This window comes from Vicia villosa, linkage group LG7 (genome assembly GCF_029867415.1).
Source record: "Vicia villosa cultivar HV-30 ecotype Madison, WI linkage group LG7, Vvil1.0, whole genome shotgun sequence".
In the NCBI taxonomy this organism is placed as follows: domain Eukaryota; kingdom Viridiplantae; phylum Streptophyta; class Magnoliopsida; order Fabales; family Fabaceae; genus Vicia; species Vicia villosa.
In genome coordinates this window covers 104,896,716-104,923,753 of record NC_081186.1, presented here as the reverse complement: position 1 = coordinate 104,923,753, position 27,038 = coordinate 104,896,716, and the positions used below count along the sequence as shown (strand labels likewise).

Here is a 27,038-nt window from a genome sequence, read left to right as displayed (position 1 = left end):
AATTGGTTCATTTTATTTTGTCAAGTGAATTGAATTCGAAAGTGTTATTCAACTAATTAATTCATATGATCATGGCTTTGAATTTGGCCTCCCCAGTTCAAGTAAAATCCTCATTTTTCTCTGATACAATTAACACCTCCATAAAACTTCCAGGTTCTTCTCTCCTCTCTTTATCTCATCCATCCCCTACATATCATATATCATATATGGTTGATAAATAAATGAATAATAATATAATCATGATAAGAGCTTTCTCTTTTCTCTAACATATATTATTTGTGTTAACTTTCTTGCTTATATAAGTTATTATTATTTTACTATAATAACATGTGTTACATATTATTTTATTAAATTGATTAAAATTAACTGTATTTTTTTCTTCAATCAGAAATATAGACATCATGATATAAAAACATTAATAAATAAAGAAGGTGTATATAAGAAAAAATAAATAGAGAATATAATTTTTTATGAGAGCTCTTCCTGAAATATATAACATGCCATAATTCTAATGATTCAAATCTTAAACATAGTTAAGTTAATAGAGACTTGTGAAATGTGAGTGATATTTTACATATAGAGAGTATGATATATAAACAATAAGAGATCAATATATATATTTTTTGAAAAATAATAGATGATTGAAATTTAATTTACAATTAATTATTTAAAACATATTTTTAGATTTTATCCTTGAAGAATTTAATTAAACCTTCACTTTATACATCACTAAAAATTTATATTTCTTTTTAAAGATATTAAAGATACTCAAACTCCATTTTTAATAGAAGTGCAACAACAAATGGATCATGGAGCCTCAATTTGTTTATGAGAGAGTATTTTAATATTTTAAAGTATAAAATAAAAATATTTACTATATGATTGTGTCAAAATATTTAATATATTATTAATTATTCTAAAAACTTTATTATGTGATATATAAATAGAAAGCCTAAATAAGTGTTTATATATATATATATATATATATATATGAGAATGTAAGAATGAATCTGAACCATTGAATTTTAAAATAAATGGTGGAGATTATGAGTGAATCTTGTTTTCTCTCTCCTACATAATTTATTTCAAAATGTAGGAAAGAGAAAAAAAAGATTCACCCATAATCTCCACCATTTATTTTAAAATCCAATGGTTCAGATTCATTCTCACATTCTCATATAAATATGACATTCTCATATGATATACCCTATATATATATCCAATGGTTCAGATTCATTTTGTTATATATATATTAGATTCCAATAAATAATTTCAATCATATTTGATAACATATTGTCTAGAAAACTAAAAATAATTGAATACAGATAAGATAGTATGTGTCTAGAATTACTATAAGAGTATCTCACATATATATGATTATATCACAAAGTAAAAAAAAAATTTAGATTTCACTACCCATCCGAAATCAACTAAAATAAAATGTTTTGGTCATCCATATATATAAATTAACATATGTTTTATATGATGCTATATTGTATATAACTTGCCTAATTAGCTATACTTAAAATCATTCTTCATGTTATATATTATATCATTATAATTTTGTTAGTATTATAGTAACTAATTAAGTTGAGTTTGGTAATGATTACTAGGTAACTTTGCATTGAAGAAAAAAGAGAGTGACACAAAAGTAATAAAGAGAAGAGTTCATTGCTCAGCAGCAAATTCAATACAACCAGCTTGGCCAGGAACAGCTATTCGTGAACCTAGTGATTTCAAAACATGGGATGGACCAAAACCTATCTCAGTCTTAGGTTCAACTGGTTCAATTGGAACTCAGGTATAGATATAACATTCTAACTTTTCTTGTGTCTTCATTTTCCAAATCTTTGAAATGAACTCATTTATATATTTGTTTTGTAGACACTTAATATAGTGGCTGAGTTTCCAGAAAGATTTAGAGTTGTAGGACTCGCAGCCGGTTCAAATGTTACTCTTCTTGCCGATCAGGTAACAATTACCTTCTTTCTGACACAAACACCAGACACGGTACTAATTTGAAAACATGAAACAGTTAAATGTAATCACATGTGTTGATGTTAGACACTGACGGTTCTTGGACACCAGACATGTTGTTAGACTTTAAGCACAATTTTCTTAGTATTTGATATTGTGCAGGTAAAGACATTTAAGCCTCAAGTAGTAGCTCTTAGAGATGAGTCTAAAATTGATGAACTCAAAGAGGCTTTGGCTGATATTGAACACAAACCTGAAATCATCCCTGGAGAACAAGGTGTCATTGAGGTGAAAATCTTCACTTCTTTCATACCATATACATATGATTGGCCTATGAAGGCATTATTGGTTTTTTCTGAGTGATATTCATTTTTTTCAGGTTGCTGGTCACCCCGATGCAGCCACTGTAGTTACAGGAATAGTTGGTTGTGCCGGATTAAAGGTAAAGCAACTTTCGCCACAACTTTTACTATGGTTAATGCAGTTCAAAAGTTTACAATTGAACTCTCATTTTGTTATTTTCAATAGCCAACGGTTGCGGCGATTGAGGCAGGGAAAGACATAGCATTGGCAAACAAAGAAACAATGATTGCTGGAGGAGCTTTTGTTCTTCCTCTTGCTCACAAAAACAACATCAAAATTCTTCCCGCCGATTCAGAACATTCTGCAATTTTTCAGGTATCTTAACTCCATCATCATTTGCATCAATTCTTTCCGTTGATAATCGATCATTGATGTTTAACGATTCTTCTCTATACAGTGCATTCAAGGGTTGCCAAAGGGTGCACTTAGGAAAATTCAATTAACGGGTTCTGGTGGCACTTTCAGGTATGAAAAATTAGTTCAAGAAGAGTATTGACCTGAATTATCGATCGACAAATGTTAATATTGTTCGTATTATTGACAGAGAATGGCCTATTGAAAAGATGAAAGATATTAAAGTTGCTGATGCATTAAAGCATCCCATTTGGACATTAGGAAGAAAGATAACCATAGATTCTGCAACCCTCTTCAATAAGGTAACTTTGTTAATGCAATAATCATTGTTTTTCTCTATCAAAAAACGTTTTCTGGCAAATATATTTATCGACGTGTTCTTAGTTATATAAAATGTTTCGTTTTTTTCTTCTCTTTTTGGCAGGGTTTAGAAGTAATTGAAGCACATTACTTGTTTGGAGCAGAATATGATGATATTGAGATTGTTATCCATCCACAATCTATCATACATTCTTTGGTTGAAACACAGGATTCTTCTGTTATTGCGCAGTTGGGGTTACCTGATATGCGGTTGCCACTCCTTTATACTTTGTCATGGCCAGAAAGAGTCTATTGTTCTGAAATAACTTGGCCTCGCCTTGATCTTACCAAGTAAAGTCAACTTCCCTTGTTTCAAATTTTCACTTGTTTAAAGATAGTGTTCCGTTCAGGAAACAAAAATGATCAATGATACTGTGAGATGAGATTTTCGATTGGTGGTGAGCGAGTTTCCGATGTAGCATAGAGGGGGTTAACCTGCAAGGTTAGCACTCCAACGTTAAGAGTAATAATGAATTTGAAAACCTGAAATACGCTTTTCTCCTTATATAGTGTGAGCGGTTAAAACAGTCCGCGTGAGAGGAGGCACCATGTGCGGGAGACCGTTGGATCTAATCAGAGGGTGATCGACGTATTTGGAGGGTGGAATCATCTGTCCTTGGTGGAAGGAAGGAACAAGCTCTTCGCTTGATATCGTTCTTGAGCCTTTTGCTATGGGCCATGCGAACGGCCTAGAACAGATACCTTTAAATTTTAGAGTAATAAAAGGAATAATCATTGCTAGATTATTAATTCAAAATTAATGACTCAGGTATGGTTCTCTAACATTCCAAGCACCAGACACCAAGAAGTTTCCATCCGTGAATCTTTGCTACGCGGCTGGACGTGCCGGAGGCACCATGACAGGAGTTATCAGCGCTGCAAACGAGATAGCTGTAGAACTGTTTGTTGCAGAAAAGTAAGTATAATGCATTTCTCTTTCGGATAATAGACTTCTTTTTGTCGAAGGTGAATCCTCTTCTGATTGACTATTTTTCGTGTTATCAGAATTAGCTATCTAGATATTTTCAAGGTTGTGGAGCTAACATGTAATGAACATCAGAACGAATTGGTAACATCACCAACACTTGAAGAAATTCTTCACTATGATCAATGGGCAAGACAATATGCTGCTGGTTTGCAAAAGGCTCTAAGTTTTTGAATATGGTCTATTGTTGTCAACCACTAGCATATTTTGTTGATGTTCATAAATTGTATAAAATGTAAAGTGTAACAAAATGTGTTAAAAAGGGTTTCAGTGGAAACTGTAACATGCTGTAATATTTTGAGATGATAATGTCATCAAGTATATAGTGCTAATTTCTTTTTGCAATTATTTCCATATCCATGTTCTTTTTCCAATTAGCAAAGTAAACTTTTAATCTAAACTTTAACCATTGTTATAGACTTTTTATTATTTCTTAGGTAGAGAATTTTATTATGCAAATAGGAATCTAAGAGATCTTTAGTGATGAAAAGCACCTGAATCAGCAAACTATGCTTAAGGCTCTAAATCCATGATGGCCAGCATTGTAATTGGAGGATTGGACTTAGCAGAACCATTGGAAGGATACCTTTGGCTTAGGAGCTATCAGAATCATGAGTGTTGTCAAGAAGGACATTAATCTGGTGTTGTTTAGTGATTATGGTTACCGACTAAGAAACAAATCAATAATAACTTTGATTTGAAAGACAAATCCGGATGCTGAGTGATTTAACTTGGTCGGTTTGAGCTCTGTGTGTAATTGACGCACAAGAGCCTTCATGATCACATTGAAGTGTTTGTAAACTATGTCCCAAACTTCATATGATCGTTTGCATGTGAAAAGTCGAGGTAACATATTTAGAGATTGTTGAGAGCAGTCATATAAAACAAATTTGGCTTTTCATAACAGATAATTAAACAGCTAAACTAATACTTGTAGTGGATTCCATGAGTTTGGTGATTAAAAAAAATTATATACGATTTAGAGAGCAAAATTGAACATTATCATAAGCTGCAAGACTAAAAGCATAATTAAACAGAAAAAAAAAGGAAGGTAAGAGTTTAAACATGCTAAGAGACAAGTAACACAGCAATGTAATTGTGCATGAAGCTGCTGCATTGGTTTTAGAATCTTCAAAAAAATGCATAGAATGAATGCAAATAATAATCATTCAAAAATTTGATCCAAGAAGAATCACTATTGCCCTCCAGAAGAAGTAGCATTTGCAATACTTTGCAAGAATGAGGTTCTTGAAGCAAGGTCAGTTGAAAAGCATCCTAACACAGCAATGGTAGCTGTACTGCTTCCAAACTTCTCAATTCCTCTAGAAATCATGCATGTGTGACTTGCTTCTACTACTACTATTACATTTCCACCTAATAGCGGCGATACGGTTTCTGCTATCTGCTTCGTAAGCCTTTCTTGAACTTGGAGCTTGAAACCGTAAAAATGAACTATTGACTGTAGAAGTGATTTTCCGATTGGATTGAACCCCTCTGAAAGGAAGTATCCAATGTGAACGACGCCGTGAAATGGAAGTATATGATGCTCGCATTGTGACCAAAACGGCAAGTTCAACTCGGTGTATATTTGTTTGTTGACGTTATTTATCATCTCGCTGGCGGCAATCAAAGGTTTTATCCCGCTACAAAGGGAGCCGTTTAGCTTCACATCCATGTCAATGCTTTGGAAGTTCAACAGCCATTTCACGAAACGGTTAGGAGTCCCTGCAAGCTCCTTCCGAACCGAATCTTCTCCCAATGATTTTAGAATTGATGATACTGCGGTGACCATTGACGGATTTACCGGTCCGATTTTGGAGGAAACTTTAGTAGAAATGGTGGAGAGAGACGGACACCAGCATTGGTCAGACGAACCTCGAAGATGAATTCTTTCCATATCAACGCCTCTTGATTTAATAAGGTAAAAGAAATCGGCCCATTCGTCTGAGTTCTTGTTTTCAAAGACACCAGAACCCGATGAAACATCTATCTTTTCCCATTCTTTCTGGTTTGATTCTAGAAAGATTGATTCTATGTCTGGAAAGTGAATATGTGTACACTGAAGTACGACGGCGACGCCTGCCGGTTTTATTCCCTGTTGTAAAGCTGAAGACACCTCATCTGCTAAACGCTGAGGCTCTTGAAGACGTTTAGCAAATACTTCGGCTACACGAGAGAGCTTGCTTAATCCAACGACTCTTTGGCCAGAAGGAACATAACCGACATGACATTTGACCTGGAAAGGTAGTAAGCAAGATTCACAGTAGGAATAGAGGTCAATGTCTCGGACAATCACAAGTCCGCCTGCTCCGCCAGCATGGCCAATTTTATTATTTTCCAAACCAGCTTCCGGAAATAAAGCACCTTCAACAATATCCTTCACTTTTTGTCTATAACCTGTAAAAAGGATCAAATTCTTCAAGATTAGTACCATTGCTTTTCAAATCCACCCTCTTAAATTGTTTCAATTCTGCAAGGTAAACAACCCTACCATAAATGCCAAAAAGCGATGCAATAAATCAGATGAGTTTCCTAGGCATAAATCATTTTTTCTTTCTAAATTTCATTACGACATTTGGTTCCCACGAGAAACGGTCACTAGTAATCCGGAGTTTAGGTGAAAGGTAAGTAAAGTCTAGCCAAGGATTGTTCCAACTAGGATTCAAACTCAGGTCCTCCCGAACGATGTGTCCTTAATTAAAGTTCATTAACCACTTCAACCTAATCAGTTGGTTAAAATGATTGAATCATGAATAAATTAGTACATATCTATCCCACCTCATATCCAAATTTAGTGAACTATAAACCTATAAAACACGAACACCAGAGACACAACATCACTAGTAATAATTTGAAAAAATAAATAAATTAAACGTGAAAAAATAAATAAATTAAACGTGATCACAAGTGTTAGTGTAGTGTCAGGTGTCAGTTTCCGCAAACACATAGACACGCATTTATTTAGAGGTGCCGATGCTAGGTAGATATACACGATTCTAAACCTTAATAAGGTCAAATCTACATTGAAGACAATATAATGCAACTACTTGAAAGAAAACCTTCCTTTTCAAAAAAAAAACTAACACATAACTAATATGCTAAGTTGTAAATTGAACTAGAACAATTGACATCAAAATTCAAAGCATTAAAAAGCACAAAACCAAACAAAAACCAATACCAGTTCAAACAAGTGAATAGTTCAAATGAAAATCACCTCTAGTTCCTTCAAGTAAAGCTTTTGCAACACGAAGTGGTGTTTTCTTAAGACCTTCCCTATTAATATCTTCACCAAGACCCAACAAAAGCACCTTCACAGCATCCTCAATAGCAACTTTATTTGCATCATCCTCAATCTCACCATACCCAATACCCACTCCATTTTCAAGCTCTCCATTGAAATGCCCCTCATCAAAACACCCCATTGAAATTATACCCAAAATATATAAAAATCCAAAATTGACACAGATTTGCAAAAAGTATCAAACTTTCAAACAAACCAAATGAAGGGTTGCAAAAAGTATCAAACTTTTCAAAAATCCAATTGAAGGGCTCAAAAGGGTCACAAACCAAATTCTCAGAACAACATCAGACGAATCAAAAACATGAACACACGTAAATCACAAATCAAAGACACAAAAAAATTATTAAAAAAATGTAAGAGGGTGTGAAAAAGATCTGGGTGTCATAAACGTTGGGTTAAGGTTGATGTTGGAATGTGTGGATCATGGTTTAAGAGTTTTTGTTTTGTCTATAATGTAATGATTATTAAATTTGTGGGGTGGAGGGTGTTGTCGGCCAAGACATAGTATATCTATCTCAATGACTACAACATCACCAATTTTGCAACACTCAAATTTTTTCTCATAATTTTGATACCAAAATGGAATTTAATTTAAATTCAGAAGGGCAATGATAGTATTTCCCAAATTCAAAAACAAACAAATTAAATTAACTATTTTTATATATGGGTGGTGGTCGAGAAATTATATTTGAGTTTTATAGTCTTGTTTTTTTTTTGTTAAGTATTCTGATTTATGTGATATAATTTATGATAAATTTGAAGGTGCAATGAATCACAAAAAAATAAGAGGTTTGAATTGAGTTTAAAGATTATAACTTTTTGGTTCACCCAAATACAAACGACATAAAATCAACAATGATAAAAGAACACAAGTATTTTTATCTTGGTTCTCCTTTAATTAGATTAGTCTAGTCAATCCGACAATGTGATTTTTCCTTCTCAATAAAAATTTAATCTAGTAATTAATAATGATTACAATCACAAAGACCGCAATCAATATTTTATTGAGAATCCGGACTATAATCTAGTCTCTCAAGGAATTACAACTCAAAGACAATCTATCAATGACTTCTCGAGTAATCTGAGTAACACTTAGTCACTCAAGAAAGTTAACCAAAAAGCTAAGAATACAAGATTTGTGTGTTTACAGAATTGCTTCTTCAATAAGTAGATTGCACAAACTGAAAATCAAGAAATTGCACTTAAAAAAATTTGAAATATAAAGCTCTAAGTGTTTCTCTCTTTATTGTTTTTCTCGAAGTTTTCTCACACTTTGCTCTTTTCTTCTACCTGTAATATTCTTTTTGCTTTCTACTTACAAAAGTGTTAACTTACTTTTTCAACCTTTTGTAATAATTCTTTTTGATGTCTAGTTCGCCATTTTTTCAATCTTCTGAGTCATCTTTATGTAGGCAATGAAATAGACCTGTTGGAGGGTGAAATTGAAATATCTTCTTTTTAACACCTACCATATAATGAAGCGAAAGTTATGGAGACTATGATGAGTAGTACAATACTTTTCTGATTTGCAGCATAGTGGAGAATATGGTTCATTTGTACTATATCCACTTATCCCTTCTTCTATAAGATGTTTTCTTGAATTAGAGGCTTTGCATGAGGAATGATGAAACTTGATCAGTGTTCGGAGTTTGTCTTTAGAACTTGATGAAAATGAGACTTCAAAGTTTATAAGTTCATAATCCTAAGACTTCAGATGCTATTTTGACATACCTCGAAATCTTGAAATATGAGTACCAGAATTTTGCATTTCGCTTTAGTTTCTACATGGGTTTTCAGTAGCTGCAAAGAAGCACACAAATATAGACTATACCCAACTATGATCACCATAACTACTTTAACTATTTGGTTGTTTGATTAACAAGTTAGTTATCATATTTCTAACAAATTTTTAAATATATGAGAATTGGTTATGTATTAATTTTTTTTCTTGTTATATGCTCTCTAATTCTTAAAAAAATGATGCTCTAGTAATTTAGAGTTCGTGCTGAGAGTGTTATGTAATAATTTTTATTTACAAAGTTTTGATATTATTTGATTTCCATTTATTGCTCCTATAACAACAAACTCATCATCTACCATAAACCACAAAATATAAAATATATGTAACCGCAGTCCCTATTATAATTAATATACAATAAAACTACACATACACCAACTTAATTACTTTTGCGTTTCAAACAATCAACAATTCTCATCACTTTGATTTCTACTTCTATAAATTGTAATAATTTGAAGGCATTTATATCTATAAAAAAAACAAAAGTAAAACAAGTTAATACATATAGATATACTATGGCAAAATACACCAATGCTTCCTTTGTATTATTTCTCATTGTTATGACAATTCTGAATGGTAGTGATGCTGCAAGAAGAGGTCTTATGGATCGTAAATTTGACAAGGTCAAAATTTGTAAGGGCTTCCAACGCTACTGGTGTATGTTTAATCCTTGGGATTGTTATTTCTGTTTTTATGATATGTATGATAAATCAGCTGATAGCCCTGCTATTTCCCCTACTTTTCAATAATCATGGATCCAAAATTATATATTTATATTGTATTGTGTTTTACATATATCATCTTTGTAGTTTAAATAAGAGAAAGACTATGTTTACACTGATTTTGTACAACTACACCGTATAAATATACGGTTCAAGTTCTTTTTATATTTTATTTATTATTCTTATATAAATTGGAATATGTGCCACTTGAAAATGATGTTTGGAAAGTTACGGTGTAGGTTACAGTGTATAATTTTGGTGTAGATATAACATTGCTCTTGAAATAAAACTCCACAAGTACGTCCTATATCATCATCTTTAATTATTCTCCTCCTTTCATAACACGTGTTTTTTTACGAGGATTGTTATTCATACACTTAAAATTTATACCATATACTTACACTAGTTAAATATACAGCACATCCATGTACTTTTTAATATTGGAAAAAGTAAAATAAATAATTATTAAATATAATTAAAATTTCAAATCGTATGAATGTACGGTGTAATTGTCACATTTTGTATAAAATAGCATTCTTCATTCTTTATATATCTATATGTTTTTGTTTTCCTTGTTAATTATAGTAAGAACAAACAAAATAGAAATAGTCTTAGATAGTGATAAAAGATTATGAGTATTTTCAAATATTGATAACAAGAAAATAAAAAAGATAAACATATTTGGGTGTAAATTAGAATGAAGTAGGAACACTAAAATAATAAAAAAAGTTAATATTCAATCTGTCTCGATTATATGTGGCGGGTATGCAAAATTCTTGTAAATAAAAACACATATCCTCTGTCTTATAAACAGAACTGTCTCAAGTTTTTAGAGGCTCCGTAACCATGACAAAATAAATAGAGACTCTATTTAATCACGATTTAACTTGACAAATATTTTATGAGACTCTATTTAACTATAATTTAACCTTGATAATTATGAGGTCTTGTAAATAAGTCTTAGTTACAAGGATAATTGAACACTTTAGGCCAATACCTTTATTCGTAAAATTAATTAAAGGTAATTAACCATAGTTTACAACAGATGTCGCAGGGTGTTAACACCCCCCACGCATAACCGATTATCGAATCAAAATTTAATTGCGATTACCATATTTTTGTTCTTTAAGAGTTTTATCAACGTTTTCCTTTTAAAAAATAAACTTCAGTGATGACTTCATTACTTTCGAGCATCTTCTCGCTCGAGTATTTTTCCGCGTCACAACAACATGAAAATTAGTTACGTACTACCAATTTTTATTTACAAGGCTTGATTGTCTTTGATTTCCATTTATTGCTCCCATAACAACAAACTCGTCATCTACCATAAACCACAAATATAAAATATATATAATTGCACTCTCTATTACACACATTAATTGAATCTCTATTTAATATCATTACAAACATCAATTGAATTCTCTTGAAAAATCATGATTTGAACAATTGAATCAAACATCATTAATGACTAAAAATGGACCAAATTATTACATCTTTTCCATGCTGCTTGATTGAGATCTTCAAACTCTAGAATTTACAAGGATTCATCAATGAAAGGTAATCTTGTCTTGGCTCCGATAACTCTACACATGGATCTACTCCTAGATGCATAATTGTTGCCATTGAACTTTTGTGTGAGAATTATAGAATTTGGACCATCACTTTATCAACATAAAACACGAAATCAACATGTGGTTGAACTTGAACAGGTTAGATTGAAGCAGTTCTTGGTGCCATTGGTGATAGGGGTGGCAAAACGGACCGTGACCGCCAGGACTTCCCGCACACCTGCCAAAATATAACGGGTTGGGTTAGGATTTTGGATCCTTCGTCCGTTAAAACTCGCCCAGCCATAACACGCCGCCCACCAGAACTGGCCCGCCTATTCGTTCAACTCGTCCTACCTTAAGACCGTCCTTTTTTAGTTAATTCTATTAATTTCAATTTTTGATAGTTTTATTTTATACATTTATTTGTGAAAATATTCAATATTTTTTAAAGTAAAATTTGTTCAAAAGATGATTTATAAAAAATTGTTTTAAAAAATAAGTGAAAAGTCTAATAGAAATGTACAAAAACCCTATTAATTTATTTTAAAAAAAATAGGCGGGCGAGCTAGATTTTAATGTCCATTTCTACTTGGCAGACTTGCTTACCCTACTTTTTTTTTTGCAGGTTTAAGGTGGGACGAGACATATGGTCCGTTTTGCCACCCCTAATTGGTGATAGAAAATCAAAGAGTTTGCAATTGTTATAGCTGGTGCAAGACAAAGAAGAAACTATTGAGGTTGATAATAATGCATCAGATGTGGATCGAAAAGAATAGGAATGATGAAGAAAAATCAAGAACAATCAAGTTTCAAAATGAAATTTGAAAAGAAGAATGAAGAAAATCAAACTCTCCATGGGAATGCTCATGATACCATGATATGAGAAATGGTAAATTCTTCATTAAATTATATTTAGTGTTACATAGTAGCTTATATAGCAAGGCATTGATTCTATGTTAATTATGGTGGAGCTGAAGCACACAACTACAGACTCAATCCAACTATAATCACCATAACTACTTTAACTATTTAATTTTTTGATTAGCAAGTTAGTTATCATATTTCTAACTAATTTTTAAATACATAAGAATTTGTTATGTACTTATTTTCATTTACATAGTTTGATAATATTTGATTTCCATTTATTGCTCCTATAACAACACACTCATCATCTACCATAAACCACAAATATATAATATACATAACTGCACTCCCTATTAATTAATATATAATAAAACAACACATATACCAACTTAATTATTTTTACGTTTCAAACAATAAAAAAATTCTCACCACCCTGATTTATAATTCTATAAATTGTAATAATTTGAAGGCATTTATATCTATAAAAAAACAAAAGTAAAACAGTTAATACATATAGATATACTATGGCAAAATACACCAATGTTTCCCTTGTATTATTTCTCATTGTTATGACAATTCTGAATGGTAGTGATGCTGCCAGAAGAGGTCTTATTAAGGATAAAGAACTCAGAGATGTCACCCATTGTAAGGGCTTCATACTATACATGTGTATGATGAATGTTTTATATTGTTATCTGTGTACTGTTTCTTATAATACAGCTGAAAGCCATGCTATTTCCTCTACTTTTCAATGATCATAAGATTCAAAATTATATATTAATATTTTATTGTGTTATACAATATCATCTTTGTATTTGAAATAAAACTCCACAAGTACTCCTTGTGAGGTTGAAGGATTTAATTAGTCATGAATCATCATCTTTACATTTTTTTTTGTAACACATATTCTTTATATATGTATATGTTTTTGTTTTCATGTAACTTATAATAAGAAAAAACAAAAAAGAAATAGTTTTCGGGTGGTGATAAAAGAGTATGAGTATTTTCAAGTATTGATAACAAGAAAACCAACAAGATAAAACATAAAATTTATGGAAATAAAATTACAGATTCCATCTATTTTATAAAGATTATCATATTTTGAACATTCATTATAATTATGTAGCAATTTTATTGAAATGGAGAATCACATTGGTTATTTTATTAATTTCAATTCATCTTTTATAATATATTTGGATTAATGGTATGGGGTGGGATTAAAGCTTTGTTTGGAAAAAATAGCAGTTAATTGATAAGTTAGCTGATAGCTTATATCTTATGACTGATGGCGGATGATTGATAACTTATAACTTATAGTTGATGGCAGATGATTTATAGCTGATAAACTATAATTGAAGTGTTTAGTAAAAGTAGCGGTTCAATTAGTTGATAAATTAAAATCACATAAAAAATAGTTAATATATAATTATTTTATTTACATTAAAATAAACTATAAAGGGTAGTGGTGTATTTTAATTAAAATAATAAGGACAAAACTGGAATAAAAAATATTAAGCTATTAGCTAAAATGCTATTTGAAATTAGTAAAATAAGTTATAAACTCGTGATAAAAAGACTGTTACCAAACAAAATTTTTATTGTCATATGAATTTATAAACTATAAGCTCAAAAAGTGATTATCCAATCAAAGTCTAAATGGAGTGAAGTCGTAACTAATCAAATTCAATTGTTTTGATTTGCAATTAATGGGTGGAGGAAAATGAAACATAATAGATTTCATTTTATTCCATCCAATCTTTCAATTTTTATTTTGCCACATTTAAGGAGAATGCAACAGAATGAATCAATTAGTTATGTTCCATTATGTTAAATTAATAAAAATATTCAAATATTGAAATGAAAAATCTGATCCATCCAGCTCTGTTCTACTCCTTTCAATCAAGTTGCATTCCACTCTGCCCCATTCTAATCCATCAATTCAAACATAGACTTGGTGATATGACTTCAACCTAATAATTTTTTTTTTCATTTCAATTAATTAAATCGTATATAATTCAAACTATATGAAAAAAATAATTCCAAATGTCTCACATTGTCCCAAAAGCACCCCTAAACATAAAAAATAATTTTTCCTTCAGCTTATCTTCTTGCCAGAACTGTCTGGTTCGTTGTTGTTAGAATAGCCATTGATGCATCTTTATCCACTCAAAATTGTGGTTCATCTTCTACAGACAATCACGTTGTACATTTATTGATTGCAAAAAATCAAGTACCTAGAATCCGCACTATTTCTTGTTCATCTTTGTTAGATATTTTGTGTTTATTGTACCATTTCTCTTACATGTTAGTTATTCTTCGTTTATCACTTAAATAAAGTAGTGTTTGATTGTACCATTTATGTTAACTATTAGGTATAAGTATGTTCAAAGTTAAATTTTTTTTTTATCATGGAAAAGACTTTTGTTGAACAAGTGACTCTAAGTATAAGAGGGAAGACGGAGGGGGAGTGAATTATTGCATTTATAATTCGGGATCAATTTAAAAAATTTGTTTAATAAAAAGAGTAGTTTGTGTTAGTATTGAAATAACATATAAAAAAAAACAGAGAAAATAAATACAATTGAAAAAATAAATGCCAAAAATATAAAGAGATAGGGTTAGAGAGATGACACTGAGATTTATGGATGTTTGCCTGAATCTTAACCTAGTCCTCTCCCAAAAGATCTTCTTGAGAAATTTAATAATGACTTGAAATTTTTCAGGTTATTCCCACAAACATTTTTTACAAGAGAATTGAAAGATTTTACACTAACTTATCACCCGAAGCAAACAAGAACATTTGCACAGTCTGAGCTAAGGAATTGAGTAAAGATTTTACCGACTAATCTCAATAACCAAGCAAAACTTTTACCTGATTGAATTCTACAACCAAACTTATATTTTCATTAGTTTATCTCTAGAACCAAACAAAGAAATTTCACGATAATCACACTCTTGAAACAACCAAACAAGCACGATACTAGTACACAACTTTCCTCACAAGTAGTTTTCACTCAGAAGATAAGACCTCATTTGATGAAAGAAAGTTATCAAAGATAGAGGAGGAGAGTAATAAAATAGAATAGGATAAGAGAAATATGAATTCTAGTGTGTTTTCAATGAGGATAAGCCTATAGGAGAGATTATGGCTAAAAAAAGAAATAATTCATGAATCATTTTCATGGAATAATCGATTAGCAAAATCGATTATTTCAAGAGAATAATCAATTAAGAGACAACTCTTTGTAAACAAAAATTAAGAGACTGCTCCAATCAATTATAGGCGTAGCAAAGTGAAAATAATCAATTATTCACTTAGTTATAAATGATTTTCCTTTGCCAAAATTCATACGAGTAGGGGTTGAAATAGGTTAGACTACGCTATTTCAAATGAGAATGAGTTGGTTATATGGGAATGTGAGAATTTAATAACAACCATTAGATTTATATTTAATTGTTGAAATTAAAAGATACTTTTTAAATTTGATTAATGATTGATCTCTTTCCTCTAAATGGCACATGATTTTGTGAAAACAACAATTTAATCTCAATCTTTCTTTTTTAAATCTGATGGTTCTTATTCATTATTACGTTATCATATAATTTATTCATTTAATATATATATATATATATATATATATATATATATATATATCTTATTTTTATTGTACCTGTATTGTTTCATAGACTTTTTAATAGGGCAAAATACCCTTTTTGGCCCCGTATGTTAACTTCGGGGTTCATTTTGGTCCCTTTACTTTAAAAAATTTCATATTGGTCCCTTAACTCTTCAAAATGTGTCATTTTAGTCCTTTTTGGCATATTGGCGACGGATTTAGCGACTGATTTCTTAGTTTTTCCGTCGCTAATATGACAAAAAGGACTAAAATGAAACCTTTTGAAGAGTTAAGAGACCAATTTAACACTTTTTGAAGTTAAGGGACCAAAATGAACCACGAGGATAACTTACGAGACTAAGAAAAGTATTTTGCCTTTTAATAGCATAAGTTTTACGAATTTAATTAAATAGGTTTTAAAAATAGCCTAAGTCTAACCTTTTTATTAAATATGATCTAGCTTTAAATATGATAGGCTATACCTGTAGGCCGATAAACTATTCACATTCATACCCGCAATAGCACTCCAACGTCCAAATCCGCTTAAAATTCAAAATAAATATAATGAAAGTCGGAGATCAGAAGAATGTAACTTGAGTTTTATGGGTAAAAGTATATATGTGTTGGGTCTTTGGAGTGGGTTGTGCATGTGCTCTTTAGATATTTGGCCGACTTAGAACAAATACTAATATTAAAAGCTAGTGAAATTCAATATTAATATTAATAATTCCAAATGTTTGCAAGTATGTTTTCTTTATCATTGAAGTTATCATTTCTTAGGAACCACGCATAAATGCTACTAATTCATGAATCAAATCAACCATGAATCAAAAGAATCATTAGTTATATATAAAAGAAATAAAAAAATCATTAGCTAATTATATTACAAATGTTTTTTATTTCCATTTATTGCTCCTATAACAACAAACTCATCATCTACCATAAACCACAACTATAAAATATAACCGCAGTTCCTATTAATTGATATATGATAAAACTACAAGTATACCAATTTAATTAGTTTACGTTTCACTCTGATTTCTAGTTCTATAAATTGTAATAATTTGAAGACAATAATTATATACGGAAAAAAACAAAAATTAAACAAGTATATATTATGGCAAAATACACTTTTCTTGTATTATTTGCAATTGTTATGACAATTCTGAATGTTAGTGATGGTGCAAGAAGAGGTGTTATGGAGTATTTCGTACCTTGTGAGGGCTACAATGCAACCGAGTGTTGGTCTCGTCCTGTTCCTTGGAGTTGTCAATGGTGTCCTTATATTAGACCAAAACCAGCTGATCATAGCCCTACTATTTCCCCTCCTTTACAATAATCATGGACCCTAAATTATATATTTTTATGTTAATGTGTTATACATATATTATCTTCGTATATGAAATAAAACAGTTTCAAAAGCTAAAAAACAATTTTTCCTCTGCTCCAAATCGCCTTGTTCATATTTGTCTAGAAACGCCAATGTTACATCTTTATCCACTCAAAAGTTTCAATTCATCTTCTACAGACTAATTACAATGTTCATTGCTCGATTATAGAAAGTCAAGTATCCTTAATCAACACTATTTTTTTGTTCATCCTTTGTTAGATATTTTGCGTTTATTGTACTCTTTCTCTTATATGTTAGTAATTATTATTTTATCACTCAAATAGAAGGATTTGATTGTGCCATTTATGTTGACTATTAGGTATGGGTCTTTTAATTGTTATTTTTCATCATGAGGGAAAATTTGTCCAAGAAAGAATCATATTTTATAGAGGAGGTGTTGAAACAAACGTGGAAGGGAAGGGAAGGATTCAGACATATGATCATATTCTTAAGCACATAGCTAAAAGAATGAGGGTGTACTAATAGTGGAGTTAGAATATGTAGAAAAGATTAAAGGAATTGATGAAGGTTTTTTTCCACGTGATTGTTGATTCTCATGCTAAAGAATTTACAAATCATTGCATTTTTTACGTTGCCAAACCGCAACTGCACGACGTTGTCAAGTAGTATAATAAGATCTAACCCACACGAAGATGTGTATAAGTATCAAATTTTATCGTAATAGTGTTTAGCTAAAGCGATTGCAATGATTGATTGGTTTAGTGCATATTGAAATAAAGTTTAATAGATAAATAAAGTAGGACACGAGGTTGTGGTCATCTATCCAGACTCACCTTATCGACTATCCAAATTTGAATCACGAAAATTTCTAAGTTTATTTATAGAAAAGAAGATAAATATGGGTGACATCCTATATTTGAATCACGAGAATTTCTAAGTTTATTTATAAAAAAGAGGATAAATATGTGTGACACCCACGTTCGTAGCGTTATCATCTAGAGATGTTTATGGCACGACTAAACGATTCAACAAGAGTGAAAACTCCTTATCACGCGGATTCTAAAATAAAAAGACTCATGATTCTCGTATTTCATATTCGGATAACCAATAAAGAACAATGTTGGATTATGGTCGAGTGTAACTACACCATTAGAAATTGATAACAAATAAGAAAGTGTTAATGCACATACTCAATAAGACCCTAAGCTAGGGACTTGTGTTCGTAACGAGAGGACGTGTTCACAAGAAACATTAAAAATTGAAGAGAAATTTCAAAAAGAGCAAGAATGACGCCATATCCCTCCATTAGAGCAGAGCTATTTGAGCATGAAAAAGAAGAAAAATAGCACATGAAGAAATAACGTCACACCAAAGGAAAAACATCATAACATTTAACTTTTAAAAATATCATGTCGCTCGCACATAGAAAGAGTGGCGCATTAGAAGTGACACATACTTCCCTTTCCTCTAGGGGTCATTCTCTTCTAACTTGATCTCATGACTTCTTAGAGAGCCTACAAGCTCTTCTCGAGTTGTATTGCTCGGGTTCTTTGACACCTTGAGTACAATCACCATTGACCTCCATTTCTTTGGAAGGCTTCTGATGATTTTATTTACATGATCTGCAGTGGTATAGTCCTTGTCCAAAACTTTTAACCCAATAACAAGAGTCAGAAATCTTGAGAACACATCCTCAATAGTTTCTTATTCTTTTTCCATTTTGAAGGTTTCATACTTCTGAATCAAGGCCAGAGCCTTAGTTTTCTTCACTTGTTCATTTCCTTCATGAGTCATCCTTAAGGAATCAAATATAGACTTAGTTGAGTCTCTATTTGTAATCTTCTCATACTCAATATAAGAAATATCATTCAGCAATATAGTTATGGATTTGTGATGGTTTTTGTTATCTTTCTTTTGTTGTTCATTCATCTTGTTTCTTTCAAGCACTATACCAATTGATCCCACATGACATATACAATCATCTATTACCATATCTCATAGATCTGCATCATAGCCAATAATTTTTTTATTCTATCTTTCCAACAGTCAATCTTTTCTCCATCAAAGTTTAAAGGTTTGGCAGAATAATGATAATTATCTATAGACCATTATGCGTTTCTAAGACTGTATCTTTCTCTAACACGATTAAGTGTTTGACACAAAGAGTCAGCACCAAAACTAGAGCTCTGATGCCAATTGAAGGTTCAGAAACACAAGAAAGGGGTGGGGGTTTGAATAGGTCTTCTAAAATGACAATTTTTCGTGACCCAAAATCAAGAACAACAATAACAAAAATACACAACGATTTTTATCTTGGTTCAAAGTTAACGAAGTTGCTTCAGTTCACTTATTAGAGTGATTTCGCCTTCTTAATAAAGACTCAATCCAATAATCAAACCGATTACAATTCAAAGACCAACTGTCAATGACTTCTCGAGGTAACAAACTAAACTTAGTCCCTTAAAGAATACAAATTCATAGACTATCTCTCAATGACTTCTTGAGGCTACAGACTATACCTATTCTCTCAAAAAATTCAATCACAGTTACAATACAAAGACTGTGTGTTTACAAATATGCTTCTAAACAAGCATATACACAATGAGAAATTCAGACCTTACACTTTAGATAATATACAATAAAAAGCTCAAATATTTCTCATTGGTGTTCTTTCACTTTTCTTTTCTTTTACTCAGTGATATTCGTTATGTTCTTTACAGTGCTTATTGTAAAAGTCATTTTTCCACAATTCTTTGCCCTCTTTAAATAGCTGGTGAATAATACCATTGGAGGATAGAAATGGAAACATCATCAATTCCACAATTGTAATAGTGGTTTGAGGTTGTGCTGAGAAATGCAAAAATTCGTTGGTAGTACAGTCCTTTAAGATATTTTAGCATATTTGTCCTTTTAAGAGAACATTTAATTTTGCCTCTTTTAATTTCGTACTATCTTCAGGAATATTATTTCAACCATTTACCTTCAAATCATTGACTTCTTATTTGAGAAGATTTGAAGGTTGATCAAAGTTCAAAGCCTTCAAGGATTAAAGTTTGGAGTCTAGTGATAATGAGGCTTAAGTCATCATAGTGAATCTGGAATGCTTATATCATAACCATTGACTTGGTTATCCAAATGTTTGACTTATCAATTCAACACTTCTTCATAATTTAACCTTGTCTCAGAATCTGTTGAAGTTTAAAGTCTCTCATACAATATTCAAAATCTTTCTTTATCCAGAGCCCAGAGTCTGCGTTGTCTAAAGTCCACTTTGATCAAATTTAGAATCTGCTTTGTTCAGAGTTTGCATCTTCAGATGTTGACTTTCTTCATAACCTAGTCTTCATAAGTTAACTTTCTTCATAACCTAATCTTCAGAGTCTGCTATTTTCAGAATCTATTTTGTTCAGAGCTTGTGTTTAGATTCTTCCACTTAATGAGATGATTAGTCTACAAAATTAATCTCTATATTTTGCTATCATCAAAATTTTAAGGAGTGTAAATGTAGAACCAATCTTGTTCCAATAAAATGGAATGATTTATTAGTATATGGTAAACCCCTTTTTTTTTTCCTCGTATGTTTACTTTGTAGTTGATATTGGTCTCTTTACTTAAAAAAACATATTATTCTAGGGAGTTAAGAGATATAGACATATATATGTGATAGATTTAGATTTGGAGCAAAATTATTGAACTAATCTTGCTATTATTTATGCGTTTTAGGTTAGATTATGCGTTAGCTACATATTTAGACACATCAACTCTTAACTAACAATAAAACCATTCAACTAACTTGATTAGTCTATTTATAAATAAGACATTGTTATATGCAACTTCTTCCCTTTCCTCTTAATTTCATATCATTTTGATTAGTCTAGTTATAAATAAAATTTATATGTCCTTTGGTTGAACTAGGAATTTAAAAAACCGTAATATAAATTACATTAATTTTCTGAAAACCTGGTTATAACATAAATGCTAATTTAATTCACTTTATGCTTAAAGCAACCAATAGTCCCCTTCACTCTGATATGTGGTTCTATAAATAGTAATAACTTGAGCTAAAATTAAAGCAAGTTAAGAGAAACTCAACTCATATGATATATACAATGAAAACGATCACCATTTTCCTTATATTAGTTTTCCTTGTTATGACAACTTTGAATGGTTGTGAAGCTGCAGGAAGAGGTTTTCTAGATTATAAAGATTATTGTGGGTTCAATCCTGTTAATTGTTTGTTTAATCCTTGGGCTTGTTATTTCTGTATTCCTAATTCTCCTACTAATCCATGATGATAAGTGGATATATAGATGTTGTATCTCTCCCTTCCCAAATGTTCAAGAGTTGTGTCTCTCCCAATAACCATTCAATAACTTTTAGATGATCAACTTTTCTTAATCTTCTCCTATTTATTCTAAACGTATACATTCAATCAATAAAATGTAATTGTCCCTAGTTATATATTAACTGTCACTAATTATTTCTTATTAATATAATAATAGCCACTTAAAAATATAACACCTACTAAATGAAAAGTCTAATGGTTTGTTGACATTTTTTGTACACACCTGTTATGTTTAGTTTGTATAGAACTTAGATCTCTGGCCTTTCAAATGGCTTTGAACTTAAGGTATGAATTAGGGTTTAGAGAAAATTGTGGCTAAATTAGATTCACAGGATGTTATTGCATTGATGATGAAGGGGGTGCCGCGAGTTCATGCTCTAATATAGTTTCTCATTTGAGATCGCATCATTTTCATTGATCCAAACCATACTAATATTTATAAACAAAAGATGAGCTTACATAATTACAGACATTAGTAAGTAATTCACCATCCTTTCAAAAAAAGCAGACAAGACTCCTTGTTTTCATACATTGCAAACTACATCTAACTAGGAAGACATGTCATTTTCGATAGCAGGATTGTTGTCGACCACCCTCGAACAACCTATTGATCATCCATAAAGAAGTTTGCTAACCAACATTCCGTTCTGTTTTTACTTTTTCCCTTTCTTGGCCTGCTTCTTCTCTGTATGATATGTACAAAAAGGAACATTAAAACTGAGTTAGGTAATTGATAATTGACTTGTTCCTAATCTTCTTATATGGATCATTCAAACTCAGATACACCACAGATTATGTTTTGGGAATCATTGCAATCTAACTTAAAAGCAGATTGGATGAATCTAAATACGCGCTTATTGCACAAGTGCTTATTAGAGTTCATAAACTATTTCTATAAGCCTTCTCAAAAAATTTCACTAGTGCTTTTGCTTATAAATAAGCTCAAATCCTAACAGACTCATAATCTCAAGTTTTCAACAAAAAGTTCAGCTGAGAATCAAAATTACAATTAAGCACACATAAACTGCATTACATGGTTGTATCATATGTAATGAAAAGAGTTACCTAGTTTCCTCCTAGCTTCAGATTTTGCAAAGAACTCTCTCCATTCATCGGTCATAACAAAAACCGGTTCATCATCCTCTTCAACACCATCAAACACAATACGCTCCGGCTCTTGTACAATTCTGATCCCACCCAAAAGCATAAGAAAATAGATTACTTTCATAATAAGACAAACAAAACGATCAACAAATTAACCTTCTGAAACCTATGATTCAGTCCATTTCACAATTTCTAGTTATAATAACAAGAAAAAACATACCGAAACAGATCAAACTGTAACCTATGAAACACAGACACCAGAAACACACCGACACTGACAGCAGTAATAATTTGAAAATTTTAAATATATTAAACGTAATCACAAGTGTCTGTGTCAGTTCGGACACTGACACAACCTTTTTTCCAGAGGTGTCGGTGCTATATAAAGTGTGACAGCAAGTTGTGGAAATGACAATCTACTTAAATTTCTGGACAGAATTGTGAAATACCAGCAGCTACAACAGTGGAATTTGAACAAATAGCTGGAGTGCAAAGTTTCAAACTAATGGTTTTCGAATTTCTCTAACCTAGATTATACAACCTACATAATATTTTTAACCAAACTTCAAAAAGTTTACAAATTTCAATTCTCTACAATTCTGCAACGTTTGTATCATCTTCAGTTTTGAATAGATCTTCAACATGATCACTTTCAGTGTGGTATTGTGATAAGAAAAAGAAGAGAGAAAAGAGAAGAATGAAAGGAACTTACTGAGCAAGAGGAGGGAGGTTTTGGGATTGAAGAGGAGGAGAAGTGAAAGTGTGGGAGGAGAAGTGAGAAGGGCTGTTGTTGTGGAGAGGGCAGTGGTGGCAGTGACGGCGGAGGGGGCAGTGTGGGCAGTGGTGATGAGGGCGGCAACCATTCGAAGAAGAAGACATTGAACAAGGAAGCGGTATTTTCGTGTTTAATTTTTTTGTTTTTTTTATTAATAGCGTTCTTATATCCAAAACACAGGTTTAAGAAATAAAAAAAGTATTATATTAAAAAAATCTAAATTTTGAAAAAATTGAATACATATTTATATAGAGTATTTTATCATTTTAAATAAAATGTGAAATTCTCCTCCTCTTTCTATCACCGCCTCATATTTAAATAAATTGTTGCTAAACTTTATTATTTAATAATAATTTGAATGTTTGTTTAGTGTCATTAGTGAGTTTATATTTATAGTATATTTATATTTTATAATTCAAATACTAAGGCTATATTTGGATATAGTAAAATAATGAAGGGAGTAAAGTGAAGTGAAATAGAGCGGAATTGAGTGGAGCAAGATGAAATAAAGATGTCGTTATATTATTTAGGTATTTTATGACGGAATAGAATTTTTTTGTCTTTTCTCCTAAATTGTAGGGTGTAAAAAATGATGAAAACAGATTGGAATGCATTTCATCTGGTTCCGCTCTATTCTATTCATTTTGAATCAATCTAAATAACGGAACATCTACATAGTATCTTCATAAGATGAGAGACGAATTTCCCGCTGCTAAAGTGGTTCTCACCGAGGCGACTTTGAAGATACAACGAGTTCATAGTTAATATCGATGGGATATGACAAGTTCAAAGTTAACGTCGAGTGCCGATCAGATATTGGGAATCCTCTTATAGGTACCATAGGATTTCTACTCGATGCCCCGAGGTCTCCTCCCGTCGGATCAAAGAACAAAGGTTCACCAAGCGTGCGCAAGGAAAGGAACCTCAGAGTCTGGTTGTAAGGAAATCGATTGACTGTAGTTCATGATTACTAACTGGAATCACCGTTCCAAATGAAATACTAGACAAAAGGAACAATACAAGCTCTTTCTCCATAAGATGAGAGACGAACCTCTCAAAGAACGTCCCTTGGGTCTAAGTGGATCTGACCATCAGGTTGGATCGTCTATAAGCAGACCGTCAACCACTTGTTGACCACTTGAGCTAGATATCCATTCCGAAGTAAGACGGAAGTCGGGACGTTTCTACCCTGGTGATCACAAAACGCCTTGTCGAAGCCTTAAACAAAAGTAACTATAGGGTCCTAATGTTTTCCATGGTCGTCTATGAGCTAAGTTCCTGAGAAGGCTGACTATCAACAATGCGCCGACAGGAAAATACCAAGCGGGGAGCTTCAACATCTCGTCCAACCAAAAGAGATACCTTAAAGAAGAGAAGTGCACCTATGAAGCCCGAAGCCCCAAGGGAGGACATATACAAAGACTCAAGATGACATTCGTCCATAATACGGTTACTATTGAAGGTCTATCTATCTTATCATTTCATTATTTCTTTCTTAAGAATTTAATTCATTATTAATACAAATATTCATATATGTTTTCTTTCTTCCTCTATTGTATGCTTCTTTGTATCTCTTTCTTTAGAGTGTGCAAGATAGGGGATAACGAAGATGACAAGCTTTTAAGGATATTTCTAATACGACTTTAACGCATTCCTTGCATGAATGCATATCCGATACAAAATAAACGCATTTATGCGTATCGATACGGGTGAAACGCATTCTTCGCATAAGTATATTTCAAATACAAGCTAAACACATTTCTACGTAGGTGGCACACCCCTTCCCCTTTTGAATTTAGCCAATTCAAGGGCGTAGGCGGTAGAGTCCGGAGACGTCCACCTCGATCGGAACAAAACCTCAAAAACAGGTACGAAAATTCTATCCTTAATCGGGGAACAATCCTCTATAAGCATGTCAATCTCCAAAAAAGGATCACAATGTTCGAATATATTAAGCTAAAAAATATTTAAATTTTTATGAAATTTATTGTTAGTTTTTATTAAACTCAAAATTTCTAATGCATGTCAGACGAGATAAGATATTTAAAATGTTTTCAGATACATGTTTTTTATTGATAAAATTATTTGAAAAAGTGTTGAAATTTGAAACATACTAATTTTACATTAGGTTTTAGGTTACTACATACAAGTGATTAAGGTTTTGTTAAAGAATTTTGAGAATATAATACCTTAACGATAAAAAGAAAATGAAAAGGGTTTAAACTTTAACGACAAAGGAAAGATGAAAGAGTTTTGAAAGGTTACATAATATTAACTAACTATGAAAAATATTTAAATTTAGTAAACATAAAGAGTTTAATTGTTATGTATTGTCACTATAAAACTTGTTACATTGTCAATAAATTATAATCACTCAATTATAATATTTAAAAAAAATTTAAAATAAAAGTCAAACACTTGTCACTATAAAACTTGTTACATTGTCAATAAATTATAATCACTCAATTATAATATTTTAAAAAAATTTAAAATAAAAGTCAAACACTTTTAACAAATTAACGGCCGTGATTCACTGATGTTGTAAAATTTCTTTACACTGTTAGGGTGTTAATTACGGTAATTTAAATAAATATGATCGATATCATCTCATATAATTCTTGATGCAAATATGAATGATGTAGTCGCATGTATGAGATAATGTTATGAGAGCTATTGCAACATAGTACATAACAATATTGTGACTATAATATTTGCGGAGAAATATTCATTTAAAATTAATTTTTATATATTTTTTGAAGTTGTACATTAAATATTTTTCAACGAAATCGGCTTAAGTTTCTGTAAGATACAGTCCATCTCATAAAATGTGTTGAGAATGACCAAACTTTGTTAGTAGGTAAATCATAATTAAGTGAAGCCAAATTCTTGATTGTTGGGAGTACTGAAGTCTCCTTTTGAAGTAGAGATCCATTCCATTTCCTTAAAAGAAATAGAAGATCTATTATTATAATTTTGTGTGTCCTATGTCTTGTCTTAGTAATGGACATGCCTTTTTTTTTTTTTAGAAAATGAAGTGAATACTCCATTTCTTTTTAAGTCTATTAAAAAAATTGAAAGAAAAATCAGTTTTATTTCCTCTCTAAATTGATAACTAACATTAATCTAATGAGGATCGGCTCAATTAATTTATTTTCCCACAATTTTGACGCGTAAAACGCATATTTTGGTCTTATTACTCTTGGACTAGCCCGAAATTTGATAAATAATTTATATAAAACATACTCAATATAGATATAAAAGTTTACAAATTACATTTTGGTGCAGAAACGAAATAAACAAATAAGCATACATATAAAATATTTGTTCTATTAAATATATAAAAATATCTTGAAGAACCCAAAGTTAACTATGAAAAAAAAAATGCAAAGAAAGAGACACATATGTGGCATATTCATTGTGTTGAATTCAAATTTTACTTATTTAAATAAGAGATTTTTTATGAATACACATATGATGAAAAGTTTGATCTATGAAAAAAAATAATTAGAATATTTTTAAATTTATGGAATTTCGTTTTCGGTTGATCTTATTCATTTTATAATTAATGAAGC

The 27,038-nt window shown here is 31.3% G+C and overlaps 3 protein-coding genes across 3 annotated transcripts; 1 reads left to right on the top strand and 2 right to left on the bottom strand.

Annotated features, from left to right (window-relative positions):
- On the top strand, positions 1–4,387 carry LOC131616360 (1-deoxy-D-xylulose 5-phosphate reductoisomerase, chloroplastic-like). The gene is made up of 11 exons (XM_058887671.1): positions 1–153; positions 1,614–1,801; positions 1,885–1,971; positions 2,140–2,265; positions 2,357–2,419; positions 2,506–2,655; positions 2,738–2,805; positions 2,885–2,996; positions 3,119–3,345; positions 3,824–3,970; positions 4,060–4,387. The coding sequence occupies exons 1-11, from the start codon at positions 66–68 to the stop codon at positions 4,211–4,213; spliced, it is 1,410 nt and encodes a 469-aa protein (XP_058743654.1). The 5' UTR covers positions 1–65; the 3' UTR covers positions 4,214–4,387.
- Positions 4,388–5,023: 636 nt separating this feature from the next.
- LOC131616361 (GTP cyclohydrolase 1-like) lies at positions 5,024–7,885 on the bottom strand. The gene is made up of 2 exons (XM_058887672.1): positions 7,254–7,885; positions 5,024–6,436 (listed from the first exon to the last, which is right to left on the bottom strand). The coding sequence occupies exons 1-2, from the start codon at positions 7,459–7,461 to the stop codon at positions 5,235–5,237; spliced, it is 1,410 nt and encodes a 469-aa protein (XP_058743655.1). The 5' UTR covers positions 7,462–7,885; the 3' UTR covers positions 5,024–5,234.
- Positions 7,886–21,970: 14,085 nt separating this feature from the next.
- Positions 21,971–23,636, bottom strand: LOC131618159 (uncharacterized). The gene is made up of 3 exons (XM_058889422.1): positions 23,404–23,636; positions 22,653–22,774; positions 21,971–22,272 (listed from the first exon to the last, which is right to left on the bottom strand). Exons 1-3 carry the CDS (start codon positions 23,568–23,570, stop codon positions 22,241–22,243), a joined length of 321 nt encoding a protein of 106 aa, XP_058745405.1. The 5' UTR covers positions 23,571–23,636; the 3' UTR covers positions 21,971–22,240.
- Between the last annotated feature and the right edge of the window lie 3,402 nt (positions 23,637–27,038).

Bases quoted from the DNA above. Each gene is read 5' to 3' on its own strand.
- LOC131618159 (XM_058889422.1), bottom strand. From the start codon at position 23,570: ATGTCTTCTTCTTCGAATGGTTGCCGCCCTCATCACCACTGCCCACAC. The intron at 22,775-23,403 runs GTAAGTTCCTTT...GGGTGGGATCAG, and splicing joins AACCTCCCTCCTCTTGCTCA to AATTGTACAAGAGCCGGAGC. The intron at 22,273-22,652 runs GTAACTCTTTTC...CATATCATACAG, and splicing joins TGAAGCTAGGAGGAAACTAG to AGAAGAAGCAGGCCAAGAAA.
- LOC131616360 (XM_058887671.1), top strand. From the start codon at position 66: ATGATCATGGCTTTGAATTTGGCCTCCCCAGTTCAAGTAAAATCCTCA. The intron at 2,656-2,737 runs GTATCTTAACTC...TTCTCTATACAG, and splicing joins AACATTCTGCAATTTTTCAG to TGCATTCAAGGGTTGCCAAA. The intron at 2,997-3,118 runs GTAACTTTGTTA...TCTTTTTGGCAG, and splicing joins CTGCAACCCTCTTCAATAAG to GGTTTAGAAGTAATTGAAGC.
- LOC131616361 (XM_058887672.1), bottom strand. From the start codon at position 7,461: ATGGGGTGTTTTGATGAGGGGCATTTCAATGGAGAGCTTGAAAATGGA. The intron at 6,437-7,253 runs GTGATTTTCATT...TCCTTTTTACAG, and splicing joins TTTACTTGAAGGAACTAGAG to GTTATAGACAAAAAGTGAAG.